This window comes from Zophobas morio, unplaced genomic scaffold (genome assembly GCF_036711695.1).
Source record: "Zophobas morio isolate AGI-343-1 ecotype UQ-CSIRO unplaced genomic scaffold, CSIRO_AGI_Zmor_V1 ptg000004l, whole genome shotgun sequence".
Classification (NCBI taxonomy): domain Eukaryota; kingdom Metazoa; phylum Arthropoda; class Insecta; order Coleoptera; family Tenebrionidae; genus Zophobas; species Zophobas morio.
Window position 1 is genome coordinate 9,653,049 of NW_026972109.1, and position 16,943 is coordinate 9,669,991.

General features: G+C 36.6%; 1 protein-coding gene across 5 annotated transcripts in view; it reads left to right on the forward strand.

Annotated features, from left to right (window-relative positions):
* The window catches only part of LOC135140845 (TNF receptor-associated factor 4), a 47,999-nt gene extending 33,911 nt beyond the window's left edge, over positions 1–14,088 (forward strand). For 3 of the 5 annotated variants that reach the window (XM_064071585.1, XM_064071577.1, XM_064071595.1), the window contains 5 exons: positions 11,558–11,662; positions 12,415–12,576; positions 12,632–12,952; positions 13,007–13,267; positions 13,322–14,088. In XM_064071585.1, the coding sequence (XP_063927655.1) occupies positions 11,558–11,662; positions 12,415–12,576; positions 12,632–12,952; positions 13,007–13,267; positions 13,322–13,675 (1,203 nt within the window). In that variant the 3' untranslated portion in view covers positions 13,676–14,088. Of the gene's footprint in view, positions 1–8,121; positions 8,422–11,557; positions 11,663–12,414; positions 12,577–12,631; positions 12,953–13,006; positions 13,268–13,321 lie in introns of those variants that run through there. The other 2 variants (XM_064071569.1, XM_064071560.1) reach the window with 2 other exon arrangements.
* The last annotated feature ends 2,855 nt before the right edge of the window (positions 14,089–16,943 follow it).

The following is a 16,943-nucleotide window of genomic DNA, read 5'->3' on the forward strand; positions in this document are numbered from 1 at the left end:
AATGTATTAAGGATTTAGATTGTCTTCTCAAATGGAGGACCTATTTTTTCATACTAGAGGTTGCTACCACTCAACTTAAGGATTTGGACCTTCGTTCACGCATTGACATTCTAGACATTGCAGTCGCGCTCTAACTAATCAATTTTGTGTCATGTTGACCTTAAAGACCCCAAATATGCACCAAATCGACTACAAATTCGTTCAAGTCATGCACAACCTTAACACCATTGCACAATGACTGTGCACCTTTTCGGTTAGATGTTCAAATGTCTTGGACTCCTCCCACTATTGGTAAAACTGCACAAAACCTCACTGCGAAACTCTATCTGATACACATAATCCCTTTTTTTTTCTTTAGGCGGCAAATTGATATTCTGTGGTTTCATGAACGTGGAATTCTAACGAATTTTTCTAGCCTTGGATAAGGTGACCATTAATAGACAAAACGGATACAATGAGTGCTTGAACTTGTTTCTTAAATGAATGGTGTAATAATTCAGCATTTTGCATTCTAGTTTCATTCACGATTGTTACTTTAGTTTTTGAAAATTGTCGGCAATTGGGTTTAAAAACGAGTGGTTTGTTTGTAAACGCCTAAAGCACATTCTTGAGGAATAAAATAACCGGTGGATCAGCTGACGCCTGTAAAAAATAAATAAGCAACACTCCTTTTTTTAACGTTCGCGAATTATTTATTTGTCGTTATCTGTTTGAAGGATGAATCATCCCGGAATCCTTTGACAAAAGGTGAAATTACTATGAGATTGAGAAATAAAATGATGATTAGAGTATTTATCACTAAATAAACTTGTGAGGGTACGAATAATTCGGAAATTACAGAGCTTGTTGAACCACATAGTTTCCGTTTTTGCAGATAATAAATTCAAAATTCTTCTTCAAATAGTTTGCTAAATTTTTATTGTTCCACAATTTCATTTATCTGTTGTTTGTACTTGACTAAAAATAGTTTAAATTTCTTAGTTGTTACGTTTATCGAATTAGGGAATCGTGTGTGGTATAGCGTCAAAATTGTGTCCTAATTTTGATCGCAGAGTTGCTAAAATTGACCTTCTTTGCAGTAAAATAAATTTGCATTTTTCACTTGTACCATAAATAACGTCGTAAATTACTGTTCCCTATATTTAACGAATAAACGCATCGCTAACAAATTTGAAAATCATCAAAGACAAAAATATCAACTCTGCAGTTTTTTTTTTTAGATTTAGCTGAAATAAATTAACCTTTTAATCTCGTCGGTGTTACGCTTGCAAAATTCCTTCCTCATTCTCTCATCTGCGACAATCCAGAAGTAATTGGGTTAGCCATTGTGAGTTCGTACCTCGATATTTTTTGTAGACTCATTTGTATAAAAATTCACACCGTGTCAGACGGCCTTAACGGATGGAATTCTTGCTCAGTGAACATTTTTTCTGTAATAATTAATTCGCTTAATTCTGAAAAGAATGCATTATATGATAATATTACAGTTACTAAGTTGATGCTATTGTACAAGGTGAACACTTATCAGTAACAAGGTGAAGTATTGTGGGATTTTGCCTCCGGAATGCCATAATAGTGAGAATCTAATTTAAATCTTACATTCCACTTCGAAACACGGAAAACGCAAAACATGCCATCTCTGGATGACAACTCCGTAAGGAAGTCAATGATTTGGAAAACATATCGCCTTAATAAACCCGACATGAACAATAGATCGTTACAAAAGCAGGAACAAGATTAGGGTAATCAACTGACATCAGAGTTACGAAAATTAGAGAAATTACGAAAACCGTAATTACTCTAATCAAATTTATCGCACTATTCGTTACATAACGTAAAAATCATATCAGTTTGTCGTATCCGGCTCGCAGGACCAGTATAGTTGTATTTAAATTCCCCTCAACTCCTCAACTTTGTCCGAATAACACATCATGTCGTTTTCGGTTAAGTCCAAACAAACCATTGTTGAAATCGCTTCGGCGCGTGTTCTTTGTTCGAAGCTCATCCTCCAGCATACTAAATTTCCGAATCTTCGTTAAAATTTAACCTTCAGACATTCTTCGCCTCATCGCGTTACCTAATCAATGTGGTCTGTGGTCCCAAATCACACTTTTGCCATCACCCATCGATGACTCACCCGCCTTTACGCCGACTTTCTTTTCAGGGTACTTCGGCCCTTTGTTGGGTACAGATAAAAGATTCGGCAACTCTACCCCCCAAGTTTTATGACTGCGTAACAACCCATCGGTCACACCCTGTCCCATTTCATTTCATCATTGCCGAGATGATTTTTTCGGTGACAAGCTCAAAATCTTAGTTTAGTGATTCGGAGGTCTTTGTTTGTAAATAAAGAGTCGGCAGCGTTGTTCGGGTCAAAGGAGTTCCTGTTTATTTGAGTGAATTAGTGGATTGTTCCTTTCGGTGTGGGCGATACCTACACAGGTTGCAGTCGGATTCAAACAGGTATCGACCTGATCGCGATCAAAGCAGCAGGAATGTAGAATGGTGCGGTGGACGAAACGAATTCTTTACGTGCAACGTCAGCTTATCAGGCCTTTCTCTTGTCGGAAGAATAGGCTGAGTCCTGAATCGATTTGTAGTCCTGAGTCCTGTGTGCGATAATAAAAAAAGTATCGAAGGTTATTTAGTCAAATGATAATGCGTTCGAATCATAGACGGTGGCGGAGTGTCATAGACAAACAAAAAATTTATAAGTTGTCAAAGCACATTTAAAAAATATCATTTAGCTTCTTGCGCTGTGACTTGTATTATTTATCTATATTTACATATTTTAATGTACAGGGGATGCCAAAATCAATTTTTTTAATTTTTCGAAGAAGCGAGATTTGTTGACTTGTACTTAAGGGGCGAAGGAAGTCCTGTCGATCAATTTTTTAATATCAAAATTATATTTACTTTTATTTTAGAAGCTACAATTCATATGTGATTTTGTTCTTTGTATAACTCTCACTGGTTTTAATATAATTTTACAAATTTCAAATATTTTTCTTCTGATGAATCTTTAACCAACTTTATTGTTAGACTTTTAGAATTATATATTTTTAGAGGTTCAAAATGTTCAACAATTTTACAAAAGTGTAATTATTTTTTGAAAATTGTGTAATTTGAATTCGGAGATGTTAGAAAACGAACAAATATTTTAAAGAATTTTCTAAGATGTGGTATAATAATAAAAAACTGAGTATAATTAAGAACTTACCTGTATTTCTTAATTTTTCCACAGTGTTGAATATTTTAATAATGTAAGTTTTTGATGATATACCTGGTGTCTGAAAATTGCGGATAACTCTCCGCTACGCTTTTAACAATCAACTGGCGAATCTGGGAAAAATAGTAAAAAAAAAATCGTTCTCACATTTTGGTGGAATTGTAACGATTTTAAAATTGATTCTTTTGCTACGTTTTACAATTAAACACATTTATTATCACAATAACTTTTTTTTAATTCGGGAGACTCTCGGATACCCATCGTGCATTCTTTTGGGAGCCCATGGAGATTTTTTGCAAAGTATTTAAAACAATTTTGGGGGACTTTGGTGTTCTGTACTGACCTGACTGATCTATTTTTGAGTTAATTTTGGGACCCCGTTTTTTTTTTGGAAAATTTAAAACAATTTTAAGGTTCTTTTGAAAGTGCTTTGGAGCTTCTAGTGTCTTTTCTTATAATAATTTAATTAAATTTCTTAGAGGATACGTCATTTGTTAAAATCAGTCTTATGTTAACATGTACTTGTCCCACCCACCCGCCCTCTTTTTTCATAGATATTTCATTTGCCAAAATCAGTTTTATCTTAGCAGGTACTAGTCCCGCCCACCCGCCCTCTCTTTTCTTAAAGGGTATCTCATTTGCCAAAATTACTCTTATCTTAGCAGGTACTAGCCCCGCCCACCCACCCTCTTTTTTTAGAGGGTAAGTAATTTGCCAATATCAGTCTTATCCTAGCTAGTAGCTACTACGATAAAACTAATTTTGGCAAATTATATACCCTCTAAGAAAAAAGAGGGTGGGTGGGCGGGGCTCGGGGCTAGTACCTGCTAAGATAAGACCGATTTTGGCAAATGACATACCCTCTAAGAACAGAGAACGTGGGTGAGGGGGGCTATTGCCTACCAAGATAAGAGTGATTTTGGCAAAACACATACCCTCTAAGAAAAGAGGGGGTGGGTGGGCGGGGTTACCTCGTGATAAGATAAGACTGATTTTGGCAAATCACATGCCCTCTAAGGAAAGAGAGGGTAGGTGGGCGGGGCTAGTAGCTGCCAAGATAAGACTGATTTTGGCAAATCACATGCCCTCTAAGAAAAGAGAGGGTGGGTGGGCGGGGTTAGTTCCTGCTAAGATAAGACTGATTTTGGCTAATGAGATACCTTCTAAGAAAATAGGGGGAGGGTGGGCGGGGCTAGTAGCTGCTGACATAGGACTGATTTTAGCAAGCACTAGCCCCGCTCACCCACCCTCTTTTCTTAGAGGGTACGTCATTTGCCAAAATCAGTCTTATCTTGACAGCTACTAGCCCCGCCCACCCACCCTCCCTTTTTTTAGAGGGTATGTTATTTGTCAAAATCAGTTTTAACTTAGCAAGTACTGATTACTAACTTTTACAAAAAAATGTTCAAAATTTTGTAAACATTACGAGCTTAGTTATATGCATAAGGCAGGAATTTTGAACATTTTCTCTAGTATTTAGTTTGTTGTGCTTTGATGGATTTTTCTTTTATTTATTTTGTTTTTGTTTGTAATTTATAAATGTCTGATGAAATTTTTTTTTTGGTTTATTTATTAATGAAAAATAACAGTTTGACATGACTACTGGTTGTTATGGTTATTGTCCTAAATAAATAAAAGGTGGATTTCAGACCCATTAGGTGCGGGCAGTGTTGTCAATTTTGTTTTTATAAAATTAGGTTTTTTTTCTAATCTACATCATAGAATTTTTTTTATAATTTTTTGGGACTCCTGAAACCTCCCTACATAACGTACCGAAGGGTTAATCCGCCATTTTACAAACACCCGGTATACGGATTTGATTATTCTTAGTATAATATCTAATTTATAAATGAATATTTTTATCGAAGTTTCAGGTTTTCAAAAATAACGATTTCAGTTTATTTCAGTATTCAAGGAATCAACATTTTTAGATTCTCAGGTCTTTGGAAAAGATTGAAATATTTTTAATAACAAAATTAAACATTCTTGTAGAATTTTTTGTTAATTGGATTGTGGTCTTTTTATGACTTGTAGGTTTTTAATAAATTTTATATCATGACGTTTTATCGAAATTTCTGTATTATTGTATATGCTTGAGGTACATCCAAATATTGTTCTTCTTATTGTACCTCATTTCAGTAAAAATTTATTTTTAAACTTTTAGAATTATAAATTTTTGGCAGTCCAGAGTCTTCAATAATTTTACAGAATTTTTAAAATGACAAAGCTTCTGTAATTTTCAAAAATTCAGAAGATTCAGAAATGTCAAAAAATGGAGGCCTTTTAATACATCTTTTAAAGAATTTTCTAAGATGTGGATAATTTAGACAAAATTTTGAGATGACGTCATCAATTTTTTCAGACGGTATAAACGAATAAATTTTGAGTAACGATTTACCATGATTACGATAAACTTAAAATGTTTACAAGATTTCAGACTAGTCGGTTTTGCAGTTTCAAAGTTACTTTGCAATATGTTGTTATACAATTTTGAAAAAATCTGGATGTCAAAAATAAAAAATCAAGACACCATAAATGCAGGCGTATCTAATTAGTTTCCACAGATTACGTGTCTAATAAAAATCGACGCAGACGACAGACAGACAGACGGAAACCGGAGATCACTTTTTTCGTAGTACAGGAGTCATGAAACGTCGAGAAAACATGAAAGTGTATAAAATGCGTAAGTTTCTCGTCTGTTTGAAATTTACTGAAATCTTCAAAACTCGCCAACTTCCAGTTCGATTGTGTGTATATTAAGATTATTATGAAAGTAATAAAACGTTAATTAGTTTGCGCATTTATCTCTTCCAGAAAACTTGTGACGTCGTCTCAAGTCAAATATTTGTTAAGTAAATCTCACTCAAAATGTCTACTCTTTTATCTTTGATTTATTAATTCACCTTTTTTTGGCCTTGTGTATAAACAATACTGTAAAAAATAAAGTTTGTACCTAACTTATATTAAAAACAATATAACGATTTTCTAATAGTGAAATTTTGAAATTGGTGAAATTCTGAAAACACAATTTTCTTAATACATATTTGGAACAAAGTCACAGTTTTGCATGTGGGCCAAGTACCGTCCTGTTCCGCCTTTTGTCTTAGCGTCGATAATAATCATCTTCCGACTCATGTTCAAGAATGTTCTTGCGAAATCACTACAGTTACTCTTTGTGACATCCAGGTTCACACACGCTTTATGGTGACATTAAGTCTTCATTCCTTAATGAATAAGCGTCTCCCCGTTACAAATATTTACAAAAAATAAATGAATTTCACCACAGTATTGTCATTGTCCGCTTTACCTGTCGTCGGACACCCATTAAAGTCTAGATTTTTTCAACAAAGGGTAATAAATAGTAATTTATGGACGTGTCTTGTTGATTTTTCTAACAAAGAGACATTTTCCTACCTGTAATGCTACTTCGTACTGATCACAATAATTACCCGTTTTACAATGCTTTTAGGTCTGTGGGTTAATCAACCGTTGAGAGCAAAGAAAAGCCAAAGGCAAGGTCACTTTCTTGGGTATTGGCAGGTTTTAACAGGAACCAGAGGTTCTGACGCGTTATTATAATCTAAGCTGAACATCCTTTTGTGCTTCTTGCTTTAAATGAGTTGTAGAAACTTATTGATTTTTAGAGGGAGTTTGTGACTCATTGTACCCAGGGGATCTTAAATATGGGGGTGAAATCGTGCTCATTGCATATTGATGAGGATTTTTGATACTTGATGCTATAAATGTGTCCAACTCTCGACTAATTTCAAGATATGGATATAGAGACAATAAACCTGGAGATGATTGTTCAGATATCAGATTTTTGAACCCAAATTTTGGGTCAATTATCACTGAGGCAATACCTATACGGAATAATAAAGAAATAAACAAACTTCCGTGTACCGTGTAGGTTTTCCTGAAAATTATTGTGTTAGTACATGTAGGCCAATTAGTTGTTTGCTTTTTATGTTTACAATTTTTCAACAAGCTGACAACTATTTTTGGAGAAAAATGTTTAAAATCAAATATTATCATTTTTTAAATTTGATTAGATAAGCAACACTAATAAACATGTATTTTACTTGATCGTTGAAAGTTTTTTTATATGATTTAATGTAATGATTTCGAAATTGGGATTCCATTTGCTCAAATATCGAGTAAGGCATGGTTTTAGTGTCATCAAAAGAGCTTTTTAGGAAATTGCGTTTATAGAAATGAGTTAGTATTTCCTGGATGAGTTTTAAAATATTAGTTTAAATTAAATTTAAACGTTTGAGTATGAAATAATAGGTCTTCCATTTATGTATTTGTGCATAAAGTGAATCTTAGTCGCGTGCAAGCCCGATATTTGCCAAATTTAAATTCTCTAGACAAAGTAAACTAATAATTACTAAGCACACGTCAGTAAACTTACAATAAAGCATTACATAAACAGTCAAGCTAACTAGTGCATCACAGTAATTTTTTACATAATGCGTACATTAAAAACCGATCCTTAACTAGAGCGAAATATGAACTCGTGTATTAACTAAAACCGCAACCATGTCCACTTCAGCCTTGATAAAAAGCACGAATCTAAAAACTGCAGCTTAGTCACAAATTGTTCTACTTAAACAAAGTCCTGCATAAAAATATTTCCAAAACATCCATCACCTCAGTCGCCAAAACGCATAAATAAACCCTCCACCATCCAGTCGGAGGCACAAAAAGGAGTCGTCTATAAAATCGAAATCGTAACGGTCGCCAACGGTCAAATTAACATTCATCTCGCTCATTTATCAGCAACATTCGTCCCTAAAAATCTCGAAAAGTACGTTAGGAACTCCCACCTCGTGCACAATTACAAGCAACAGCTGTTTTTCAAAGAGAAAGAGTGGGAGAAAGGCCATCGAAAGGCCGATTGAGTACAAGAAGAAACAGAACTCAAAACAGTTCGGCTCGTCGATGCGCACGGTGAAGTCGCGACAGTTTGTGATACGAGTGTTCCGAAAATGGTCCGCAGTTTAGTCCAGTGGACAAAAACTTTGAGCTTTCCGGCCAGGATTTCGCCGAATAAGAGTTCGAAGGAGAGTGTCCTGAGTAGTCCTGGCAGTCCTACCATCACGCCGACCCCCAGCAACATGTCCTTGTCGCCGCCGTGCAAAAACGAAATTAATAACATGAAGAATAGCTCGTTGAATGAAGTCAACCAAGTAAGTGCCGAATTTTCGGGATGTGGAGTTTTCGTGTTTAATGACGATAATTAACCCAGTTACACAGATTGCACATTTCCCTAAACAATAACTTTTCAACGTCCTTACGCATTGACAAACAGGATTTCTGCAAGAATGAACAGGTTTCAACCTGCAGCTGCCGGTTGTTGTTCTTTTCGTGCGTTGCACACAGCCTTCAATTAGCTATGTAACGAATTTTCTCTATTTTCTTGGACTAGTTAGGAGATTGGAATTTACAGGAAGAGGATACTTTATCTGGGTTGTCTTTCTGAAGGGTCATTTGCATAATGGCTGCAAAATGTGTGGCTGCAGGGGCGGACTTATTCCACTTTTTTGGCAAGTTGTTCAGTGAAGTGAGCAAACCGATCATTGTTACATATTTACGGAAAGTGTTCTTCTCAAAATCATTTTTACTCCATTCTTTTTGCTCAGTGTCACCGGAAATGAAAACAACTTTTATTTTTCAAGATATCTACAGTCATACAAACAACCGTGTTCGTACAAAAGTTAAAGAGAGGGTAGTTCCGTTTAAAAATCGAAGGTCTTCACTTCCTGTGAAACCATTTGATAATGACCCTAATTTAAATCTTATATTGTGGCTTTTCTGTTGCCACATAGACTTTCTGTGCGGGAAAAACAATTACCACACTTATATTTTTAATCTGATTTAAAATCGTTTTTAAGAGTTACAAATAGATAAATTTTTGTAAGTACATTGGGCTAATGCAAACATCACACTCGTGTGTTAATATTACTTTAGCCGCACCTATAATGTAAATAACTAATATTGGTCTGCGTGATTATTATCACATGTGATATGAATGCAGCATAATTGTATTACCTGACTTCAGCAAAGTCGTTATATTTTATGTGTTCTACTTTGCGGATCCCATGTATAGTATCGCAGTAAATTTTTTACATTTTTCAAAGTAAATTTGACTGTTCTCATGTGACATAAAGGAATATTGCACTACTATGCGTTTCAGATGCACCCACATTTCCTGTCAATTTTGCGATTATGCGGTTCTTTCGGTGACACGTCTGATATTACACCACGTCGATAAATGTGGCTTTTGTTTGCTAAACGTTTTCTCAGTAAACGCACTCCGTGAAGAAATCCCACTGAAAGGATCTATCAATTCCGCTTCTTTATTTGTCGGTTATGATACCAGTACGTGATCCATCAAAGCACACATTTCATTCAGTTCTCCCACTGTTTATTTATATGTTTTCGTTATCTTCGAAGAACCCTCAAGTCCGTTACTTCCTCAGAACCACTCCACCGTATCACTTACGACAGTCCTCGTGGGTGCGTTCTATTCTTCCATTTCATAATCACGCCCATTATATCATTATCCACGTTAATGAATTAAGAGAGCATATCGCAATATCATTAGGAAAACTGCCTTTTCTCAGTTCCTCAATTGCGAGGTTTCTCTTCATTCAGGTCAGGATTGAATTGTAATTGACGCGGGTAATTGCGACAAGGCGCCTCATGTCCGGACTTGCAGGACGTGCCAGTACCTGTAGCAACGCCTACTTGATGATCATTGCTGATAAATAAATATATACGGCGAATGTCGTTTATGATGAAGGCTACAAATCAACCTGCTGGTAGCTCGACCTCTTATTCTTAGATCCGTTAAGCGAGAACGCGCGGCAATTATGTCAAAAGAACACGATTATTTTGCACTACTTTTACTTGAGAGTGCTGTCTCCGTTTTCGTTTTTGCCGATTTCGGCTGGTTTGGGAGAAAACGCGCGTGTTAGATGCGAGGCGAATTGAAATGTAGAGCAGAGGCGATTTGTTTGCCGAAACAAGGACTCTGTTTTAATACTCAGTGTCAAGTCTTAAAGTACATTAAAATTTTCCAGCAGTCAGAAATTATGTGTAGTAAAGCGTTAATTAAGAGGCGACAGACCAACGGAAATGGTAGACATACTTTTTCATTTTCTTGAAGCGAGAACTCGAACTATGAACTTAACTTACTCTGGAAGTAAATATCGGTTTATTTTTTAAGTGTTTAAAAAAATCTCGTAAGTACCGTGTACGAGAATTTACCGAGTCGAGATTTAATATAAATTTCCATACCAAATTCTTTAGGGAAAGTGGAAAATCCGTCCTCATACACAGTATGCTAATTACTCATTACTTACTTATTATGTAATTATAGTAAGTTCTGACAACCAGCTGATTTATTTCAGTTCAGCTGGCTAAAACAGGTGCAATCTGCACACTAAGTAGGTGACTTTTTTAATTACGTCTTGATCTGTAAATCATCTCTGAATTTGAAACCACAAAACATAATTATGACGTGGAAACCTCCGATTTTTTATCAAGCGCTTTCTGTGAAGCAAACGATTTTATCCAAGATGTGTGTGACGAAAATTGGTCTACTTACACCGAACAGGTGTGCCTCATTCAAAATATGGATTTTGCAACTACACCCACTGAAATATTCGATTTGTAGGCGTCCAGATGGGACAGCAGACCCCTTTTGTAAAAGGAGATATCAGAACTGCTTAAATTTTTCACATTTTTTGCTTTCTAATTAAGAACCAGACAGCTGCTCGGGCTGAATGAAGTCATTTAATATGGTACTCATAAATTCTAAAACACCTCCACCCTTTTTTTCCTAGAAAACTTATTCTTAATTAGTGACAGAAAAATTATTTCTGGCTACTGGTGTATAGTGTGATGCGGGTGGTAATTCTGGGTGGTTGTTGAGTGTATAGTTTAGTTTCAACAAGCAAAATTTATGGGTTTCGTGTTTGTTCTACAAATCCATGACAAAAGCATCTTCTCGGTAGATTTATGACTATTCTAGAGTGTGAATCCGAAGGTGTAGGTCGTAACATGCATTTAATGCTCGTATTAAGACATGTACCAGCGTGATGATGTCACTGGGTGATGAATGAAAGCGATGTCACAGAAGTGCGAAATTGTAGTGGACCAAGATACCGTTATCACCAGATGAGGTCATTTCTGTAATCACCGAGCCAATATTTCGCTAAAAGATGGTCATAAATCTTCGGATGTGGAATATGCTTATTTACGTTTATACAAACGTCTAAATATTGATTCATCTGTTTATAAGAGTTTTTATTGTTCCAGATATATCCTGATCCGGAGTCGGAGAAGGCTATTATGAGCTCTGTCGTTTACTGCATTCACCATAAAGAAGGATGCAAATGGTCGGATGAGCTGAGGAAACTGAAGGTATGTATAGACCATATAAAACAATTTAGAAGAAAGTTGGTTCGTGGTAGAGATAATTGTCAACATTAAGGCTGAGATATCCGCAAAAAAGCAAAGTTCACTCACCGCTGTGGGATGTTTATGGGAGATTTTGGTTTTGCAAATGTCGGAGCAGGTTTTCCCATTGTAATAAACACTTGAGACAAAGATCATTTTTGCCACAATTTAGTTTGGCATTTTAATAACATTATGCATGGTATTGTAGTAATATGAACTAAATAAGTATGTACAAACGTTAATTAACCTTAAATTATAATATTCTGAAACGGGTTTAGTGTGATAAATATTTAAAAACTTTTTTTCGAAATTTATATTATTACTTTTTTATTACTGTGTCGGGTCCCACACATATGTAAAAATTTACTTCATGCAGAGTCAACGTTCATATACTAAAATCGCCCAGATGGAGTGATCGCCCGAAAATAGTATGAACAGTCTGCTCTAACGAAGTGTAGCTGTAGTTTTCTAACCAACAGGAACGGTAGGAAAGCATTGTCGAACATAGTAATTTATCGTCTTTTAAGTCTTCTAGATTTTTTTGTGATCCATTCATTATAGCTACACTTTTCTAATTACAAAAGCAAGCCAAAACCCCATAAATCCGCCCAACTTCCACCTTTGACAATTACCATTCCCAAAAATGTCAACGAACCTCCGCCTTCGCACCCATATTCCACGTGCTATTAATAAACCCAATTAACAAATTCTTCCAGGCCCACTTAAACTCGTGCAAACACGACGCCATCCCCTGTATAGGAAAGTGCGGTGCTCAAATACCCCGAGTCATCATGGAAGAGCACCTAAAAACCACGTGTCCCCAGCGCAGAGCCAGGTGTCAGTTCTGCAACAAGGAGTTCACCGGCCACGTGTTCGAGGTAATTTCCGCCCGCCAACTTCGCCTTATCTCCTTCATTGCAATTTTATTTCCAGCAGAACCATGTGGGCAACTGCGGCTACGAACCCCTATACTGCGAAAACAAGTGCGGCGTCAAGGTGCCGCGCCGACACTTGAGCCACCACAAAGTGAGCGAGTGCTCCAAACGCCTGCTTCCGTGCAGATTTTGCGCTAAGGAGTTCGTCGCCGACACGCTTTCCGCGCACCACTTGAAGTGTGGGAGGGTGCCGGTGGCTTGCCCGAATCGTTGTGACGTCAACGTGCTCGCCAAGGAGGATCTGGAGACGCACTTGAAGGAAGAGTGCACGGTTTCGGTGCTCAACTGCACGTACAAGGATGCGGGCTGCAGGTTCAAGGTAAATATTGTCACTTTCTTTAGTTAGTAGATATTTAGAAAGAAGCTCTTTCAGGGTCCTCGGCATTTAATGGAGAAGCACTTGGAAGAAAGTAGTCAGCAGCACCTCGCGTTAGTTTGCACCGTCGTGACCAAGCAGCAGCACCAGATCACGTCCCTGAAAAGCGCGCTTTCCAGACTGTCCCTGAACTACTCAGGGACTCTCATCTGGAAAATCAGCGACTTCTCGGACAAGATGAACGAGGCGAAGAACAAAGAGGGAATGGAGCTGGTGTCACCGCCCTTCTACACTAGTCAATACGGATACAAACTCCAGGTAATAAAACGCATTTTTAGATTTGATTGTGGTATTAAATCTATTTTCGATCAGGCTTCGCTTTTCCCCAACGGAAACGGCGCCGGAGAAGATTCCCACATTTCAGTCTATATAAAAATTCTTCCGGGTGAATACGACGCCCTCTTGCGGTGGCCGTTTGCCCATTCCGTCTCCTTCACCCTCTTCGACCAGTCCTCGTGTCCCGAGAAGGCGTGCAATATCGTGGAGAGCTTCATCCCGGACCCGACTTGGAAGAATTTCCAGAGGCCGAGCAAGGAACCGGATTCGTTGGGTTTTGGGTTCCCGAAGTTCGTGTCGCATGAGATGCTGAAGAAGCGGCACTTCATGAAAGACGACACAATGTTTATTAGGGTTAAAGTTGATCCTAGTAAGATTGTGGCAGTTTGAAAAGGAGAGAACTTTTCGGATCTTGATCTCATTTTGTAAATAATGTAAAGTTTTGTATAAATCAAGCGAAGACTGTACATTGAGGAATACAAGAGTTTTTGGTTTACTTCATTTTGTACACTTGTTTGGATGTATTTGCTAGAAATCTGTACATAAGAATATTGAATATTTTGCGTGAGGAAAATGTTCATTATTTCGGTCATAGTTAGGTTTCTCAGGAAGGTTGTAAAATTCAAAATTTGTTTAGTTTGTTGTTTTCGATGTTTTGTGATAGCTGGAGAAGACCAAAGTTTCTGTTTATATGTTCATGTAAATATAATTGATAAGGACCAATATGTACTTCGTACGTAATTAATAGTCATTTTTAGGTTAGACTACGATACTTCTTTTTAATGAAATGTCTTTTTACGTTTGATTGTGTTTTTTTTTTTATTAAAGGCGTCCACTATTTTCCAATGCAAAAAAACTTGCGGTTTACCACAGCGGTTTACCACAATCATAATAACCCTAAAACGTGCGCAAATTTCAGAGCAATCAGTTCAGTAGTTTTCTGGGATAAATTCTGACGTTAAGCGTAAGCTTAAAAGCACAAAACAATAACTTAAAGGTAAAGGTCGATTTATAAACTTGCCGCTGCCGTTGCCGTTGCAAGATAGGTATGCGTTGTTTATATCATCCGATCACGTTGCCGTTGACGTAGGGTTTTCAACCAATCAAATTGGCTTGGGTGTGCAGTGCTGAAGGAAAATCCCCTGAAGTAAGGTAGATATTTTTCTGGTTGACAACACTAATTCCACGAAAATCAAATTTTGATAGAGATAATGATGTCCACTAATATTAAGCCGTTTAATCACCTAAACTCATATTTTACATAGCTGCCATCATTTTTTTATATAACTACAAGGGCTTACATTTTGCCCTTTTTTCTTAATACGTGGAGTCTTCTTTTCACAACAAGAAAGGTTAAACATGTTTAAAATGATAAATTTTTGTAGAAAAGTTTCCATTTTGCAATTAGGCTCCGCCCTTCGGTCTCACAACGAATGATAATTTCATTACAATTGAGCTTGGGATGGATATGGGTGGGGCTTCTCTTTTGGTTTTCTTTTTTAAGTAGTACATTTAGTTTTCTTTGTATAACACGATTACTTAAGAACAGATTTCACATGGCAATTTCTCGTAGAAAAATAAGGATTTTACAATTAAGCTCCGCCCCTTGGTTTACGACAAATAAAAAAATCATCAGAATTCATAGGGCGGGTGGGCGGGGCTTATAGCTTCCCTTTTTTTCTTAATATACATAGCCATTTTTTCATAACAAGAAACATAAAACAGGGTTAAAATGATACATTTTTGCAAGGAAATATGGATTTTGCAATTATGGGGCGGAGCCTCATTGATATTTCTTTATACAAATTTTCCATTTTAAACATGTTTTAGAGCTTATTTGAAACCAGAAGTACATCGAGCGGGAGGGATGAATGCGCGAAGCGCGAAAATGGGCGAAGAGTATGGACGACTCAGTGGCGGACCATTAGTTTTGTTATTGGGGTCTACACGTTGCACGCGTTAGTATAAGAACGTACAAAACAGGTCCAAAGAGTAAAGGAAGTTCGTTCTCGACGCCGCTGATTCTGTGAAAGTAGTGCGCATGCGCACTGAATGGTGTTTCAAATACTGGTATCTGCGCTCTTTTATTGCTGTGTACTTCTGCTTTCAAATAAGCTCTAAGTTTCATGTTGTGAAAAGAAGTCTACACATATTAAAAGAAAAAGGCCAAATGTAAACCCTCCCACCCGCCCTATCTCAATTGTGATGATTTTTTTCATTCGCCCTGAATCAACAGGATTCAACTTAACTGCAAAATACTTCTTTCTTTACAAGAAATTAATAACATGTTTTTGAGAATCGTGTTGTTAAAGAATATTATGTATATTAAGAAAAAAAGGCAAAATATATACACCGCCCACCCACCCACCCCATCTCAATTGTGATGATTTTTTTTATTCTTAAAAACTTAAAACACGTTGAAAATGGTAAATTTTGGTAAGGAAATGGGGATTTTGCATTAGGCTCCGCTCCTAGGTCTGCCAGCGAATGAAAACTTCATTACTATTTAGGCAGGTATGGGTGGGACCTAATCTTTGGCTCTAATTTTTTCTTAATATACATAGTATTCTTTGAAGAACACGATACTCAAAAACATGTCTCACATGGTAATTTCTTGTAGACAAATAATAAGGATTTTGCCATTAAATTCTGCTCTTTTGGCTGTCGACGATAAAAAAAACCAGCACAATTGAGAGAGGGCGGGGCTTATATTTTGCATTTTTTCTTAATATACATAACAAAGAAACTTTACTATGTTTAAAAAGGTAAATTTTTGTAGCCAAATATGGATCTTGTATTAAGCCCCGCCCCTCGATCCGACAACGAATGAAAAATTCATCATTACTGAGAATTGAGGTCGAGGAGGATATGGGTCGGGCCTAATGTTTGGCTTTGTTTTTTTTCTTAATACCTATACATACATAGCATTCTTTGAACGATACGATACTCAAAAACATGTTTTTAATTTCTCGTAATGAAATAAGGATTTTGCAGTTAAGCTCCGCCTTTTTGGATCATGACGAATAAAAAAAAACATCACAATTGAGATAGGGCGGGTGGGCGGGGCTACATTTTGCCTTTTTTTTCTTAATATGTGTAGACTTATTTCGACAACAAGAAACTGAGATTGGGATGGATTATGATGGACGAAAATGATAAAAATGACGGATGATGGGGAACTATGACGGGTAATGATGATGACGGATTATTTCCTATTTATTTATTGTTATTTATTAATATTATTATTTATTATGACTGATGATGACGCACTATAACGAATGCTGATGATAACGGAATATCATTACTTATTATTATTTATTATGACGGACTATGACCAATAATGATGACGATAATGACGAAATACTTAGTGTATTTACTGTGAGGGATGATAACGGATTATGATGCATTTTGATGAACTATGACAGATGACGCTGATAAAAATAAATAAGGATTTTGTAATTAAGCTCCGCCCCCTTGGCTCACGACGAATAAAAAAATCATCACAATTGAGATAGGGCGGGTGGGCGAGCCTTGTTTTTCTTAATAAGTGAAGTCATCTTTTCACAACAAGAAACTTAAAACATGTTTAAAATGGTAAATTTGCGTAGGGGAATATGGATTGTGCAATTACGCTCCGCCCCTCGGTCTGATAACGAAT